General features: G+C 44.9%; 1 protein-coding gene across 1 annotated transcript in view; it reads right to left on the bottom strand.

Annotated features, from left to right (window-relative positions):
- DGKB (diacylglycerol kinase beta) overlaps nt 1-18,024 on the bottom strand; it is a 604,653-nt gene that overhangs the window by 490,321 nt on the left and 96,308 nt on the right. Inside the window, exon 3 of the mRNA XM_090046888.1 lies at nt 8,735-8,811. Coding sequence (XP_089903014.1) covers nt 8,735-8,811 — 77 coding nt within the window. The remainder of the gene's footprint in view (nt 1-8,734; nt 8,812-18,024) is intronic.

Genomic DNA, 18,024 nt, shown 5'->3' with positions numbered 1-18,024 from the left:
CAGCCAGTGTGAACAATGGGAATCAGTAACAGGTAGAAGTTATATTAAATGGCCTAGAATGTTTTTAGCACAGAGTAAACGTTTACCAATTATGTCTAACGCCTTCATAAACATCAAGTTCAACAAAACACAAGACTTCGCAAAGTAGGAAATGAGGACAGGAAAAGGTGAACTGAACCCTTTAAAAAACCCTGAAAACTGAACCCTTTAAAGAAGTAGCTTTGCATTTCTCAAAGGTACAAAACCCCTGGACAGAGGCAGATCATAGAATATGCCCACAAGTCACTTATTTTTCCGCCAAAGGCAGGGCTTGGGAAAATGCAACAAAAGCAGCAGTATAACCCCCTGAATCACAGTCTTACTCCACATACACATTCAATTCCCTTCAGCTTTATCCACTTTCTTAATCCTCAATAACTTGCTCAGTATATCCATTCAAAGGGAAAGTGAATGCCAGTCACTAGCTAAAATGAGCCCTGCCGTATTTACTCAAATAAAGTACATCCTTAATTATAAGATGACCCTCAATAATTAGATTCTATATATGGAAAAACTGATATATTTGTCCCCTTCCCACTGCTACAGCAGGGGAAATAAGTTGTTGTGGAGGGGGCTGGGGGGGGGAGGTCCCCCTTGCTCTCTGCCCCCCCAACTTCCCATAAAAGCCCCCTTGCTCCTCTTTTTACTATCAGACTTTGCTCTCCCTGAGCACATGGAAGTGAGAAGCAAATTTGAAAACAGTGATTTTGAAATAAGCATGCCTGTAGTAAATTTGTATATGGGCAAATTACTATGAGTACCCATATACTTAGTTTATCCAGAATTGATGTATTTTTATCTTTTTGGAAACTGCTGCAAATTTAAACACAGGTACTCCATAAGCCCACTTAAGTATCACTTTTGTACCTACTTCTATATGGTACAAACTATGCATAACATTAGTCCAAAGCCAAAAGGCTCATGATTTACAATATAGTTTATCGGGCTGGGTCCCAGCAGAGCCAAAGGTGTTTCGAAGCCATGGTGATCTCATAGCTCAGCACTGTTCACTACGCATGTACTCCAGATACCCACAAAGGATCTGTGTCCTACTTATCTCACAACTCATGACTGGAACCAGGTGTTTTTGTTATGAGTCCTGGGATCCTCCAAAAAATTATATGCAAATGAGGAGCAGGAAAACCTGGTTCAACTCCACCTCATGCAAGGTAGGATCACATTAATCATTTGCAGCAGGCTGAGAAAGTGGGTGACATAGGAATTCTGGCAGAACTCCTATGGGGTCCTGTTTGGTGATGTTTGCCAGACATTTCAGGCTGTTGAAGAAGGAATTATTGGAAACTGGAAAGAAAGGCACAGCTGTGCTGTAGGAGCAAAGAGATAGTAGAAATGTATGCAATATACTGTCTCACCAAGACTTTAAAGGGAGTCAGCACTGAGAGGACTGAATGCAATGGGCACTAACATATATCTTATTTAGATGAGATGCACTAACCTTTCCTTGTACTAGGTTTTCATTCTTACCTGAAAGGGGAAACAGCATGACCAAACAGGTGTTTTTCCTACCTAGCAGCTGATCACTGATTCCTACTGCAGTCAAAATAAATGTTTCTTCTTCCCTCATCTCTCGTGCAAGGTGGGGTGGGGGCAGAGTTGGTACAAACCCTAAGGCTTGGTTCTACCAGCCCTGAGAAAAAGAAACCCATCAGACAGACCTGCAGAATACTACCCTGTAAAGTTCAGGGTGAAGAGGCAATACCTCAAGAACCCAGGGAAGCTGCCTATGGCCACGAAAGACTTTGGACTGAAGATCCTCCAAGAACTGCTGAAGGTAAATATGAGGTTGTCAGACTAAACTTTCAACAGTATAAATAGCCTCAGCCTTCAAGATTATGTCTCAAGTAATGAAAAGTATTCAATCACATGTTTATCTTAGTGGTGATCGACTCTCACCTGCAACGTCTTGATGTAAAAGGATTTCTATAAGGACGGTTGAATTTTAAACACCATTAACCAACAGGACCAAGGTTGGTTTCTCTTGTGGCTGTGAACTCTCTTGTAACACCACTTAACAACACTGAAAATTCTGTGGTTCTTATGATTAAAACTCACAGAGCTCGCTCTTGTAATTAACTAATTTTTATTGATTTTTTTTTCTCTCTCTAGGGACCCAGGAAACTATAGGCCAGTTAGTCTTCCCTTGATCCTGGGTAAGCTATTTGAGAGTATTAACCTGGCACATGTCCACAAGGGGCCAGTGGGGGAGGTTATGCTTCGGGGCAACCAACACAGGTTCATTAGAGGCAGGTCCTGTCAGACCAACCTGGTGGCCTTCTATGACCAGGTCACCAAATCCTTAGATGCAGAGGTAGCAGTGAACGTAGTCTTTCTGGACTTTAGGAAGGCCTTCAACACCATCTCTCACCTTGTTCTCATTAAAAAACTAGGGGACTGTGGTGTCAATACCTACATAAGTCAAATGGGTCGCCAACTGGCTGGAGGGCCGCACCCAGAGAGTGGTGGTGGATGCCTCAGTTTCAACCTGGAGGGCTGTGGGCAGTGGGGTCCCCCAGGGCTCGGTCCTCAGACCCACACTGTTCAACATTTTCATCAGTGACTTGGACAAGGGGGTAAAAAGCACCCTGTTCAAATTTGCTCATGACACTAAGATGCGGGGGGATATGAGCACACTAGAAGGGAGAAATAGGCTGCAATTGGACCTAGACAGGTTACAGGGGTAGACGGATAAGAATAGGATGGGATTCAACACTGACAAGTGCAAAGTGATGCACCTGGGGAGGAAGAACCAGCACCATACCTACAGGCTGGGGAACTCCCTTCTCATCAGTCCAGAGGCAGAAAAGGATCTTGGAGTCATCATTGATGTCAAGATGAACATGGGCCGGCAGTGTGGGGATGCAGTCAGGAAGGCCAACCGCTCCTTGTCATGCATCCAGAGATAGATCTCAAGCAGGTCCAAGGAGGTGATCCTCCCCCTCTATGCGGCACTGGTCAGGCCGCAGCTGGAGTACTGCATCCAGTTCTGGGTGCCGCACTTCAGGAGGGATGTGGACAACATGGACTCAGACAGGAAGCCAGGATCAAAAGAGTGGAAATCCCTGAGAGGAATGGGGAGGAAATGAAAGTCCTCGCATACATGGATGTCCTGAACATCATATGCAGGGACAAAAGGTCAGTGGAAAGAGCACTACAATACACCCAGGTATACGGAGCAGCAGCAGGGGCCAAGCTCAATGTGAGCAAAAGCACCTGCCCAGTACTGGATAAGGTGGAGGACCCACTGCACCCAGAGGTTTCCATCCCCCGGGAAGGGGTAAAGATCGTTGGGGTGGAGTTTGACCCAGAGCTGACGAGGCAGAGGGCATGGGAAAAGATGGAGGGCAAGTCCAGACAGAAACTGTGGCTATGGCAATCATGCTGCCTGTCAACAGGGGGACAGGTGGCGCTCCTGCTGGTGCTGCTACACACTGCTCTAGTTTTCCCCCCTCAGAACAAGTCATTCGCAGGATCCAGAGAGCCGGGGCGGGGGGGGGAAGGGGGGTTTGGAAAGTGGCAAGGGCCAAGATCTACAAAGCAAAATAGTTTGGAGGCAGAGGAATGTCAGACATCCTCCTCTTCCTCTGGGCCAAGTACATGAGCCAGGTTTGCAAGCTGGCAACAGGGAAAAATCTAAAACCACCAGCTTTGTTAAGCATTTTGCAGGGCAGCTGCTGCAACAGTGGCAAGTGCACCCAATGATTAATGGGAGCCTGTAGACCCTGTTTTCCCCATAGTTTTATGAGATCCTGAAGTGCTTTCAACAGAAATACAAGCTGCATGATGCTACCCCAGTGACCCTGGTAAACCACTGGAAGATGAGGGAAGTGGTAAGGGCAACAGACACCATAGACTTACTACCTGGTGACAGCTGCCAGACCATGTAGGAGTGAATCTTCCACAGGGACTTGCAGAAGTAGTACAGAGACCTAAACTTGCAGGAAGGCCACCAGGCACTTCCTGTGTGGGCATGGAGAAACAGTGCAGAGCAGAGAGGTCCATCGAACTGCCCATGGCTGACCTGACACTGACAGGCAGAAACAACTGACCACCTCTTCTGGGACTGCCTATATACCAGGGAGGTGTGGAAGGAAGTCTGTGAGCTCCTCCTAGGGGTGACAGGTTTCAGAACCTCACCAGGGAAGCAGTTCTCTATGGACACATGACATGACAGCATGGGGCCCTGACAGCGCACTTCAACCAGTTCGTCTCCTGCTTCAGGTCTGCACTGTGGAAAACCAGGAACCTGCTCACAAACAGACTCTTGGAACCCACAGTTGAGGACTGTATTAAAATGGGACTAAGTGAAATGTACTGGTACCACAAAAAGACAAAAGAAGATGATGGGAAAGAAATGGCAGACCGCATCTGGTGGAGAGGGGTCTGACACAGACCTTTTCAGGATTAGCCCTTCTAGGGAGGGCAGTGGTATGGGTAAAGGGATAAGTGCACAGTTTATGGTGCAAATTGTAATAGGTTTTTAAGTGTGCTTTGAGCTGTCAAGTGAACCACAAGGGCCACTTGAAAGCGTTTCTGAGGTGGAGATATATCTATATCTACACAGACAGCCTTTTTTTTAGCAAAAAGGAGAGTAAAGAAAAAGGTTCCCATTAGTATGTTTGCCTAATATTGGCCATGTGTTTTATAGTTATATTCAGTGTTGGCTGCATTTATTGACTTTCATATCTGCTTTCCATTTCTGAGCACATGCTGCTTTTGGCAGCAGTTTAATGAGCAGGGGTCCCTGACAACCTGTTTCTACCAGCTTGTGTCCTGCATCAGGAGTGCCCTGTGGCAATGCAGGAACCTTCTGATGTACAGACACGTGGAGCTCAAGGAAACAGATTGTGTTAAAACATTTCTGAATGAACTTCAGTCCTACCACCAGAAAGCGGTGAGAAAGGATGCAACCAGCTCCACCTGGAAAAGGGACATTTGGCACAGGCTGTTCAAGGACCCCCAGAAGGGGAAGAGGACAGGGAAAATGAAAAGGACAACAATGCAACTGGACCTGGAGACAGCAAGGAAGACAGCAACATGATCATCATCAGCAGTAGTGACAACGACAATGACAGTGACAGTGACAAGGACAGGGAATGAACTGAGAATGTAAACCCCAAATTGGGGCTTGGACTAAGAGACTGCGATTGGGTTGGGGAAGGGAAGCAGGTGGGTGCATTTATCGTAATGGATGCATGGTTTCTTAATGTGGTTTAAGGTGTGTGATGGAAAGTTTTATGCTAGATGATCTATATCTATCTATATTTTTTTCCAAAGAAAATAAAAATAAAACTAGGTTCCCATCAGTATGTTTGCCCAATATTGCCCACATGTTTTACAGTCATACACAGCACTGGCTGCATTTATTCAAGTTCAAAGCTGGTCTCTATTACTGAACACATGCTGCTTTTGGCAGCAGTTTAATGATATGCAATGTATTTAATAAGGTTTCCTTGTGAAAATAAGATGAGTAGTTTTTCTTTTCCCCCCCATGTTGATTGGATGGGGGAAGGAATCTCATCTTGTATTTGAGGAAAAACAGTAAATAAATTTGGAGCCCTGTCCTTTACATTTTAGCTATGATATAATCCCTCCAAATTAGGAGAAATTTATATCACTGCTTTCCTGGTAGAAACTAGGAACATACCAATGTCCATTCAATTTCTCCCAATGGAAATCCACCCCTTCTAAGAGAAAGATCTTCCAGGTATCAACCTGGAAGATCTTGTGAGAGAAATAATGCTTATAAACTGTATCCCAATCTGAGGAGTTTGGGAGCTTTGAGAGTTTCTGCAGGCCACCTCCTGGCCCACTGCTCCCATCACCTCCTTCATGTCATACCCACTCTCCAGAATGGAGCTCCAGAGTGGCGGGGGCTGGGGGCGGTTCCCTACTTCTGCCTCGTTCTGCTTCCATCACTGGGAGCAGAGCAGAGGAGTAGCTACTCTTTTCTGCCTCACCCACTTCTCAGGCATAGATCCCTAGCCTGGAGAGCAGTTGGCTGGGTTGCTCCAATTCCCTCAGACTGGAGCCAAACTGAAGTTTCTCAGAAAATTCCACCAATAGAAACGAATGTCTGTTCATGGCCAGTGCTGAGGAGACAGTGTCACTGAGAGGCACAATCTCATGTGCTACTAAAAGAACAGAATGACTGCATGAAGAAAGGAAGGCATCTATCTTGACAAATACCCAGATAAAAGCCAGTCACATCCTAGCCCTAAAATATCATTTAAAATGCTAGGCCACATGAAAAGTACCACCTGTATTGTCTGACCCTGCCACTGCTCACCAAAAATACCAAAATGGTCCCTTCGTGAAGTGGGGCAGCTGGAAAGGGGCTGCAGGAAGGCAGAGAGCAGCATCCAGGTGGGCTGGGTGGTGAGAGGAGGAAGGGGAAGAGTCCCCCTCTGGGGCCAGACAACACTGCACAGAAACCCCCTCCCTGCCCTGCAGCAGCAGGGGAGGAGGAGGAGTCCCCCTTCAGCACCACACAGAGCCCCCTTCCCCATTCTGTGGTGATGGTGGGGGTGCTCAGCACCAGCTGCAAATCTCCCAAAATAGAAAACCCCCTCCCTATCTCCTCAGCCTTAACAGGGCCATGCCCGGATGCCTGAGGTCCCTGCCAGTGAGACAGGGAAGCGGGAGGGGAGGGGGGGGAGGAAATAAATCCACTCTATACATGCACTTCCTGGGGCACCCTGACACAGGCTACTGCCCCTTCCACTCCCCTTGCTGCTCCAGACGTCCTGTCATGGCCCCATTAAGGGGAAGTGGGCAGCGAGGGTGGGGGTTAATTCCTGCTTCTGTCCCTTCTAACCTCAGTGACCGCGGCTGGGGTCTGCCAACCTTGGGTGCTGCCTCCACCTCTGCTGGTAGCCTGAAGACAGCCAGACCCTGGCTGGGGCGGGGGGAAGGAAACAAGGGAAGAATTAACCCCCTCCCTGTCCACTTTGCCTTAATGGGGCTATGCTGGGACACATCTGGCCATGTCCTTGTCCCTGCTCAGGCTAGAGAGCAGAGGGGCAGGGCCAGCTCAGCCAGGGATGCAGAGCATGCTGAGATGCTGGAGAACTCTCGTTTAATTTAAACGAGGAAGAGGTCTGGGACAGAAGTTCCATAAACTGGTTTGACCCAAATCAGTTAAGTCTGATACTACATTCCACCAGGTTTATTTCAAACCAGTTTCAGCCATTTTGAAACTGCTTTATGTGCACTGAACTTATGTTCTGTTATAAGTTTAAACCAGGTTCTGATCACTTAAACCAGTTTGTGTGTAGCTTCTGTCCCTAGCCCTGATGACTGCTTTGTCAGCATTAGAACAAAATACTTTTGCTGAGCTCACAAAGTAACACACCTTGAACAATTTAGTTGGTCTAATAAGAGATATCACATTTACCCAAAGAACCTTGCATGCATTGAACAAGAAATTCTATTAGCTTACTCTTATCTCCATAAATCTATTACTCTGCAACGTTTCACAGAATACACTATGACATTCTGTGTCAAAAACAGTATTGTTTATTTCCAAGTTACCAACAGTTAGAAGCAAATGCCTTTGAATGATTATAGAATAACGTTATAACAAATAAAACATGAGATGAGTAGAGTTGCTATCTGTTACAGACCACAGAATACTACAAGGGAACAGGATGACTATCTTCTGAAAATCTTATATATAAAAAGAGGAAGAAAAAAGATGCTTTAACCTGAGGGACTTGGGTCTGAGTGAAATATGCTAGAGATGTCATGCTGCAAGTACAAACACAGCCTTGGAATTTCTAAAAATTACAGATGCCTGTTTCCTATCTCAGAAAGTGATACAGCCAATGAGGTGAATTCTGCACTAGACCTCATTTTGTCAGATAACAAAAAAAAGGGAAATAAATATATAAAACATCTTACTATATAACCATGAAAGATACAATGCCACAATTGAGAAAGAAAACTACATTAGTTATAGAAGTAGCTTGACCTAGAGTCAAAATGAAAGCAGTTATAACAGCAGCTATAAAAAATCTTTAAAAATACAAAGAGAAAAAAGGGAACTTGATGGTAGCACATATAAATTATAAGCTAGGATGTGTAGATAATTGCTAAGGGATATACAATCACCACCATCATAGTCTACTGATGGGTATAGTACAGTGGTTCTCAACCTTTTTAGATTTAAGGCACCCCTAGTTAGACTCAAAGCACCCCTTGAAAACTGCCAACTCCTAACTTTCACCTTTTTTTTTTTTTTTTTTTTTTTGGTTATGGAAAAATAATAAATCCAATTTTTCTGTTGCAAAGAACTCAGAAATACCAGAGCTGGTCAGAATGTCTTTCACACTATGGACTCTGGGTTTAGCTGTTAAATGTGTAGGTGCTTGCACATTAGCATAGGATATTGTGCTATCATTGTACAGCACCCTTGAAAGGATCCCATGGCACACTGTGATGTTTCTTGGGATAGTCACTGTTATGTCCCAACACTAAAAACATTTACATGACATTACTGATAGACCATTTTTAGTTCTTCAAAATACCTTTTCCTTTCAAACAATAAAACCCCATCACAAACAGCTAATTGGTCTATAAATATCTGCACTTATGTAATAAAGGCATTTTTAAAACAATATTTACTTTTCCAATCAATACAATTTTCATATATTGAATATATTAAAAAAAGAATTACCCCTTCTGGATTATATTTTGCTAGCACACCATCACCATGGAATTCTTCTAGAACATCTTTAATTTTCTTGGTGGAATCTAAAGAAGGGAAACAAAATATAATACATTGATTTATCTCATTAATAGCAGTCAAAAAGTCATCTTTTGTTTTAGACTGGGTTTATATTCAGAATATAACCTACACTGAATGTGCATGAATAACTACCTCAAGCAGTATGGGAGTTATCAACATGTAAGAAAAGAATCTATATACTACACGCCCCACCCCCAATAATCTCTGATTATCTTTGACTATGATAATATATTTCAAAACAAGTAATTTCAAATCACTGTTTCAGTCTTCTGATCCTTTGGTAGTGCTGGACAGACCCTTTCAGACTCAGCTGCCAATGGATAGAAGAATCTGTCAAAACAGTTGGGAAAATGTCAAGCAGCCAGTTCTACAGCTGCTCTAGGATCCTCCTACCAAAGGTAACTTCACACCAGCAGTCATACAAGAGAACTCCCATGCAGCAAATGTAGACGCCTTTAGCATTTAGAGCTGGCAGGAAGGGAAGAAGAGCTGGAGAAATTAAACTAAAATAGAATCATCTTAGGCAATCAGGGTGTAGGGAGGTAAGGCAATTATTGAATATCAACTATTTAGTCGTTTGCAATCTACACTCTGATTGGATAACAGTGCAGTAGTTCGAATAACTGGTCACTGCATATCCCTGAACTCTGATTCACTCAAATACACCATCAATATGCCCAAGAAATATGACCACTGAACCAGTTAGCCACAATTAATCTATAGTAATTAACCTCTTAAAAGTTACTTCAAGTTACTAAAATAATGTTCGTCTCCATTTTTTAAGTTACATTAGCAAAATATAATATTGTAATAGTTCTTACGGAAAGTGAGGAAGGGAGTGGCTCCCAGACCTGGAGCCCAGGGGCTAAAGGCTGATGCCTCAGGGGCTGTATGCAATCTTCAGCTGGGCAGCCCTGTCTTGAAATATGGTCTCTCTCTCTCAAATATGTGCAAAACTCTAAATTGTTAAAAGGAATTATAGAAATAAGTTTTGTATGATCCTTAAATTATTTATCCAAGCTTTAAAACTGCCTTCCCCTGTGTGACTTCGAATGGGCAACCTCACTATGAGCCAAACCCTGCTTCTCTCTCACTTTTACTAGTAGTCCCTCTGAAGCTAAATACAAATGTTACACGTAGGCAAGTACAGACAGTCAAAAAGCCCGAGGCTGAATTGATTCAGTCCTTGCTGGTTAGTCTAAACTGCAGGGATTGAACCAACAAGCAAAGAACCAGAAAATCACTTTTCATTGAGGAAATGCAGTCACATGCCTGCAATGGCTAAAGCCAGAAGCCAGGGGTGCTAAAGCACATATTCCAGACACTGCTAATGAAGAGGCAGGAGAGAAAGCCCTGCTGGAGCAGAGGGGGTGTGGCCAGGCCCCAGCTCATGCTCTGCCTGGGTGAGGGGGTGGGGGAAGAGGGGAAGAAGGGAGTGGCATTGAATTCATAAAAACTTGAACAAGTTTTCTGAAAAACTATAAACTGAAATGCAGCCTGGGCTGTGTATTCACTTCCTCTTCCTGCTGCCCCTGACGTCTCTGGGACTTGCAGACACAACCACAGTAGCAGGACTCCCAGGGTTGCTTGTTACGTCCTCATCCTGCTTCCAGGTGCCTCTGGGATTTGTAGTCCACAGTCACAGCTGGCACTAAGCTTTAGCAGGACGGCTCTGTACTCAGGGGAAGGTGAATTTATCCCAGATTCCTGGCCCCAGGCCCCAGGCCCCAGTCAGGGTTTACATAGTGAACCACCCCTCACTGCTCCAGCTAGGGAACAGAGGGCCAGGGCCAGCCCTGCTCTGGATAGCACAGCCCAGCCTAGGGTTGAAAAATGCTGGGATGCTTGAAGACTCTGATTTAACTTAACCCAGGAAGGGGTCTCAGACAGAAGTTTCATAAACTGGTTTGACCCAAATCAGTTAAGTATGAGACTACATTCAATCAAGTTTATCTTAAGCCAGTTTCAGTCATTTTAGAACCAATTAGTGTGCACTAAACTTCTGTTCTGTTACAGGTTTAAACCAGCTTCTGATCACTTAAACTGGTTTATGTGCAACTTCTGTCCTTAGTCTTAATGCACTTTAAAGTCCTAACAGAACAGATACGTAGGGGGTAAAAAATACGTAGGGGGTAAAAAGAAGGTCCCAGGTAATGTGGGGCCCTTGCAGGACGCCATGGGAAACTTGGTCGTCACACCAGACGGCAAAGCGAACATGTTTAACGATTTCTTTGCCTCCGTCTTCCTAAGTAGGGACTAGAACAGCCACCTCCCTGCTGGGCCCCCCTCAAGTCCCAGGGGAGGCACACCTGGGCCCCGGGTTAACGAGGATTTAGTTAGGGAGCTTCTGGAGGGGTTGGACGTATTCAAGTCAGCCGGCCCGGATGATCTCCACCCTAGAGTTCTAAAGGAACTGGCCCAGGTCATTGCAAGTCCCCTGGCACAACTTTACGAGCACTCGTGGTGCTCTGGTGAGGTACCGGAGGACTGGAAGAGGGCCAACGTGGTCCCCATCTTCAAAAAAGGCAGGAAGGAGGACCCAGGAAAGTATAGGCCGGTTCGTCTCACCTCGATCCTAGGCAAGCTGTTCGAGAAAATTATGCTGGCATACATCCAGGAGGGGCCAGCAGGGGACTGCATGCTTCGGGGCAACCAACATGGGTTCATCAGTGGAAGGTCCTGTCAGACCAACCTGGTGGCCTTTTACGATCAAATCACCAGATCATTAGACGCAGGGGTAGCAGTGGATATAGTCTTTCTGGACTTCTGGAAGGCTTTTGACACTATCTCTCACCCTGTTCTCATTAAGAAACTGGAGGGCTGTGGCGTAGACACCCACACAGTCAAATGGGTCACCAACTGGCTGGAGGGCCAGACCCAGAGGGTGGTAGTGGATGGGTCCTTCTCAACCTGGAAGGACGTGGGCAGTGGGGTTCTGCAGGGCTCGGTCCTCGGGCCCGCACTGTTCAACATCTTCATCAGCGATTTGGATGAGGGGGTAAAAAGCACCCTGTTCAAATTTGCTGACGACACTAAGATGTGGGGGGACGTGGGTACATTGGAAGGATGCAACAGGCTACAATCAGACCTAGACAGGTTACAAGGGTGGGCGGACAAGAATAGGATGGGCTTCAACACAGACAAGTGCAAGGTGATGCACCTCGGGAGGAACAACCAGCACCATACCTACAGGTTAGGGAACTCCCCTCTTGTCAGCATGGAGGCGGAAAAGGATCTGGGGGTCATCAATGACTCCAAGATGAACATGGGCTGGCAGTGTGGGGAGGCAGTCAGGAAGGCCAACCGCACCTTGGCATGCATCCACAGATGCATCTCGAGCAGGTCCAAGGAGGTGATCCTCCCCATATATGCGGCACTGGTCAAGCCGCAGCTGGAGTACTGCGTCCAGTTCTGGGCGCCGCACTTCAAGAGGGATGTCGACAGCATGGAGAGGGTCCAGAGGAGGGCCACTCGTATGATCAGGGGACAGCAGGGCAGGCTCTATGAAGACAGGCTGCGGGACCTGAACCTGTTCAGCCTCCAAAAGAGAAGGCTGAGGGGGGATCTTGTGGCCTGTTATAAACTAGTCAGAAGGGATCAGAAGGCATTGGGGAAGTCACTGTTTCCCCGAGCACCGCCAGGAGTGACCAGGAATAATGGTCACAAGCTGGCAGAGGGTAGGTTTAGGTTAGATATCAGGAGGCGCTACTTCACAGTCAGGGCGGCTAGGGTCTGGAACCAACTTCCAAGAGAAGTGGTGCTGGCTCCTACCCTGGGGGTGTTTAAGAGGAGGTTAGATGAACATCTTGCTGGGATCATTTGACCCCAGTATTCTTTCCTGCCATGGCAGGGAGTCGGACTAGATGATCTGCTCAGGTCCCTTCCAACCCTAGTAACTATGAAACTATGAAGATGCTCATGGCACTTACAGCCCTTTAAAAATGGCAGATTGCACTCTAAGTTAACCCTCAATGAATATGGTATTAAACCAAAGCACTTTCAGTTAGATGGCTTTTTTGAATGTCCATACAACAACCATGGCACTTCAATGTAGGTCACATTCTGCCACCTTGCCAGGGGCCCTTCACTGAGTGACTTGCTACCCTCATCCAGTGCTCATCTGCTCCAGGCAAGCACTGGCCCAGTTCTACCCCTGGACTATCATGGCAAAGAGACAGAAAAGACGATTTTGCCCCTGCACAGCCAGATCGGCTGGGTGGGAAGGATGGGGAAAGGGAGCCTCTCTGCTGTACAGAATTACCCCAAGCTTGTGGGCTTTAATCTTGGTAGGGGCAGGGCAGGGTGGGGCAGGGCACAGTGAGACCAGGTTCACATGGCAGAGAGGCTCCATTCCTTCCCCCCTCCCCGCCGTGACCCCAGTTCCTGGCACAGCATAAAGCTGGGCCAGGCAGTCCTGTGCTGCAGCCTCTGACTACCATTGTTAGAAGGCTTGGGTAGGGGTGGGGAAAGGGAACTCCAGCACCATGAGGGTCCCCCCCACCATAGCTTGCTGACTGGGGTCTCAGGGAAGAGAGAGGGGACTGGGTGAGGATAACATGGCAGAGTGGCTTCTTTTCCCCTGCCACACAGATCTGGCCTGCCTCCCAAGGAAGAGGGTCCACTCTGGCAACCTCCTGGGAGGTGTTCAGTAGCACCCCCCACCTTCTGGCCTTAGCCAGGTAGGCAGGCACCAAGCCTCCCCCCGCCCCGTCCCCACACCAAACAAATATGTCTGCTCAGTTCATTCCTGCTTTAACTTAAAGTGCTATAAGTAAAATGAGAGTCTTCCATCAGGGCCTTTTTGAATGTCTGTACTTAGCCTGAGGTTACTATGAATAGCCAAATAAGCAAAGTGAAAAAAGTTGACTTTATTCTTATACTTCTGATAAAGTTCCTTCCATGGCAGTGCACATTTAATAGCACATAGGAAAACGTGTCAAGAAAACCGTGAGGAGGAGACATGCAATAGCATTTTCATTAATGAGTTGCTTCAATAGGTAATGTTCAAATGGAACCCCCAAAGAAATCAGTCTAAGGACTACACTGTGGCATAACCCCTACTGAGTCTCTGAAGCAGACTGAAAAGCAGAATGACTCAGGGTTGCATTTTTCCCTACGACTGAAAAAAAGAGTGTGCTGTAACTAAGGACTAAACCTGACATACCAGTGTTTCTCATTTCACTAATATAGTCTTTTTATAGACAAGTGTACTCTTGGACCAGTTTTAAAAGGGGAGGGGGAATTGCTGCTCTGGACCTGCGGCACCTGTTACAGTGTAATATTTAGGTGGTGGAATCCCACAGAATGCTGCTTCATCTATTGTTAAAATTGGATGACAGATCACTTGTATCACTACAGGCTCATGCACATATATCAACTACAGCACACTTCCAAGCAGCAGCTTCCTCTCCCACTTTGAAACTGTTCCCAATGTACATTATCCTTGCCTCTGGTTAACTTGTTGGAATAAAATAATTTGTCTGCTCATTCCCAACTGTACATAGGACATAACTCTACGGAGTCGCCACATGCCGGAAGTAAAGGTAAAGCACATGACAGTTGAGTACTTCACAAGATTGATATAGCATATCAAGTGAATTTTAGAAATGCAGGATGATGTCAAAATAAACCATCATGCCTTCTTTGTAGTTTTTAGAAAGAAAGCTTTATAGCCACAGTCAATCATCATTAATATTCTTCCTGGACTGCAAATAGTGGAAAAATTAATCATAGTATAACAAAATAAGTTAATCATAAAAAAAAAATATTCAAAAAGAGAATATGTACAAGGCTCATTACAATTACACAGGACAAAAACAAACCCCAGCCCTGCTGTTTACAGACTGATTGAAAACCACAACGACAGTAAAATGAAACAACCTGACATGAAGAAACAACCACTACCAATGATGCGCTACCGTGTTTCCCCGAAAATAAGACACTGTCTTATATTTATTTTTCCTCAAGAAGACACACTATGGCTTATTTTCAGGGGATGTCTTATTTTTATTAAGTATAGTACAACAATCTACATTTATTCAAATACAATTAAGTCGTCTTCTTCTGGAACTTAGGTAGGTAGGTGCCGCCTGTGGCAAGGGAGCGCGGGCGGGGCCGGGGGCGGGGCGGGGCCGGGGGCGGGGCCTCGGCCGGGCAGTCCAGCTCCACAGACAGGCGCCGCACGCGCTCCCACAACATGGCCGCGCGCGGGGGCGGGGGCGGCCGCGGTCAAAGTCGGGACGTGGACCTCGCACCGGGCCGGCTGTCACGATGGGGCAAATGAGAAGGGCTGCCCGTCTTATTTACCGCTTTGCGCCGGTACGCTTAGCCACGCCTATCACTATGTCTTATTTTCGGGGTATGGCTTATATTGCGCAAATACGTAGAAATCCTGCTACGGCTTATTTTATGGGTATGTCTTATTTTTGGGGAAACACGGTATTAACATTGGAAGAGTCAGTCCTTTAGGGGAGGTAGGCTAGGCCACATCTGTAAAAAAAAAAAAAAAAAAAATCTGCCCCCAAGCACTGGGTCTGAGACTGTAAATCCGAAGATAATCTACAGGACATCTCTGACTAAAAACACTTAAATCCAAAATTCAGATCCTCGAAATCCTCTGCCTAATCCTGGTAGATTCTGAAATCCTTAGATAACTAAGTTTCTACCAGTAAAATACCCTAATCACCAAAGGGTTTGCTTCTGGACTTACTCAGAAGTATCTACATCTTGAGTGGTAAACAGTTCATACCTAAGCTTCCCAGGGTTCATATGGAAGGCCACTGTTCTTGCATTTGGGGCCTGCTCAGTCATATCACCTACCAGCTTGCAAAATTTAACAACTTAATAGGATGAATGGAAAGCCCACTCTGGAATTGCCTATCATGTAGTATTGAGGGGATATTCCTGGGAGGCAGAAAATGTGAATTCAAGTCTTCTCAAGCAAAAGAGAGATATTACTAAAGTCACACACAGACACACATGCTCACACACATGTATGTGTGTGTGTCTCGCTGCATGTCTCACACACACACGTGTACATATACGTATTTTTATTCAGGTGCCAAAATAAAAAACTGAAAAAATAAATGACCAGGATAGATTAACAGAACAAAATTCCCGTAGCTTGCTACTCCTGGCACATTTCCTCAAAGGTGAAAGACCTTGCTTCACATCTGAGTCATTACTGCTCCGATTCTCAAGTAAGACCATGTATATCCTTACTGAGTAATAGGAAGGCCTTGATTTTTCCCCGCATAAGTCTTTGAGAAATCACTAGCTGGCAGTGTGCAATTTTGACCCCAAAAATAGTATAATTATTTTAGAAGGCATTTATTTGAGTATTGGAATAAAAAAAGCAGTAGTCTCTATTTTTATAAATGGTGATAAGAGACATCCTATGCCATATTGTCCTATTAGTCTTATGCGGGCATTCCAGGCAAAATATTTGAGACACATTTACTTTTTTATTCTTAGATGTATTTTTTGGGAGAAGAGAAGGCTGGTTTCAGAAAAGATTATTTTTGCATGGACCACTACCTAGAGTTGCACTATGTAGAATATAAATATGTAAACAGACGAAATCATTTCTGTGTAGCCTTCATAGATGTAAAGGAGCTCTTGACTCCTTGGACAGATTAAAGTTATGGAAGAAACAGGCAATAATGCTCAATGATAAAGCTTTCTTACAATTAATCATTACTGACTATTCAATATAGCACCTAGGATGAGTTATGAGATTGGCAGTACTCTGTCCAAGTTTAACAACTAATAGAGGGATACGACAAGGATGTTTCCTTATTCTGCTACTTTATAATCTATTCTTGAATTACTTAAACCATGTCCTACCACTGAATCAATTCTATGCAACCATTATACTGAACAACAATATCTTTGTTTTGCTTTATACAAATAATGCATTATTATTGTCACAATATATCCCAAATAGGTCTCCAAAGGTTATTAGATGCTTTTCAGCAGTATGGTGCCTCAGATGGCTTGGAAATCAACACAGCTAAAACCAAGGTATTGGGGTTTTTTTAAATGAAAGGAGGAAATGAGTTTAGTTTTTACCTTCTCACATTCCCAAAGAGAATAGCCAGTGGGTCTGAAATTACCTCAGGCAATTCCTTCAGTACCCAGGGTGCAACCCATCCAGCCAAGCTAATTTGAAAGCAACTAGCTTTTCTAAGTAATCTCTAACCTGTTCTTCCACAACCAGAGGTTGCACTTGTAGTTGGTGAATGACTGAAATTATGTTTTTGAAAAACAGTTTATTTTGGGGGGAAAAAACAAAATTCCAACAGCCCTACTGTACCAACCATTACCCTGTTCTGACAACAACAAAAAATTGCTGGTGACAGAAGAAACATGAGGAAAACTATGAATTAAAAATATTTTTTTAAACAGAAAAATGAATCAAAAAGCTTTAGGATACGGCAGATATAGCAGCTGCACTAGAGAATGGACAGGCATAAGTCATCAGACAATTACACATTTCAGTCATATGAAAATATGCTCACTCATAACAAAATCTGGACATGTCTAGAAACCAATTTAATGCAACACTGGCATCATAGAAAGGAGGATCATGGGAGAAAAAAGAACTAGTGACAAGCCCACTCCTTAGCCACTTCTAGACCCTAGGTAGCAAAGGAATCTGGGGCATACGGCCTCCCCTGAACTCATTAGCACTGCACATGCCTAAAGCCTCAGCAGACATCCTAGTATATGTCTCCTAATAGTTTTGTAATATAACTTCAAAACCATGTCTGTTCCCTATATATAATCACAAACAGTAAAATTACTAAACTGCAGTGGATGGGGCGTGCAGGATAGAAAAGGGATATCTGTTACTGAGCAGTATGTGAAGAACAATTTTGGAATAACTACAACTGGATTTTCAGCAATTAATCTGAAAGGTCCTGGATCACTAAAGAGAAGGATGTTGGACATTGAGTGGCAATACATACATTTTATTTCAGAATAAAAATACTAATTCTCAGTATGTGATAAACAGGGATCTGGGTTTTGCATCTGCCGCAGAAAAAATGTGGATTCTCTTCTTTAAAGGAGAAAGCCTGGGAAACCTCAGGTTTCCCCTTGCAAACTGGCAGAGTTCTAGCCTGTAAGGGCCTGTTTGGCACTGGGGGACCAGGATGTAGGGGGCATCATGTGCATGCACATGGCAGCCAGACAGGGTGACGGACAACAGCTCCTGC

The sequence above is a fragment of the Crocodylus siamensis genome, chromosome 5 (assembly GCF_052110815.1).
Source record: "Crocodylus siamensis isolate JL-2025a chromosome 5, ASM5211081v1, whole genome shotgun sequence".
Lineage (NCBI taxonomy): Eukaryota > Metazoa > Chordata > Crocodylia > Crocodylidae > Crocodylus > Crocodylus siamensis.
Note: the sequence above shows the minus strand (reverse complement) of the source record. Positions and strands in the feature narration are given on the sequence as shown.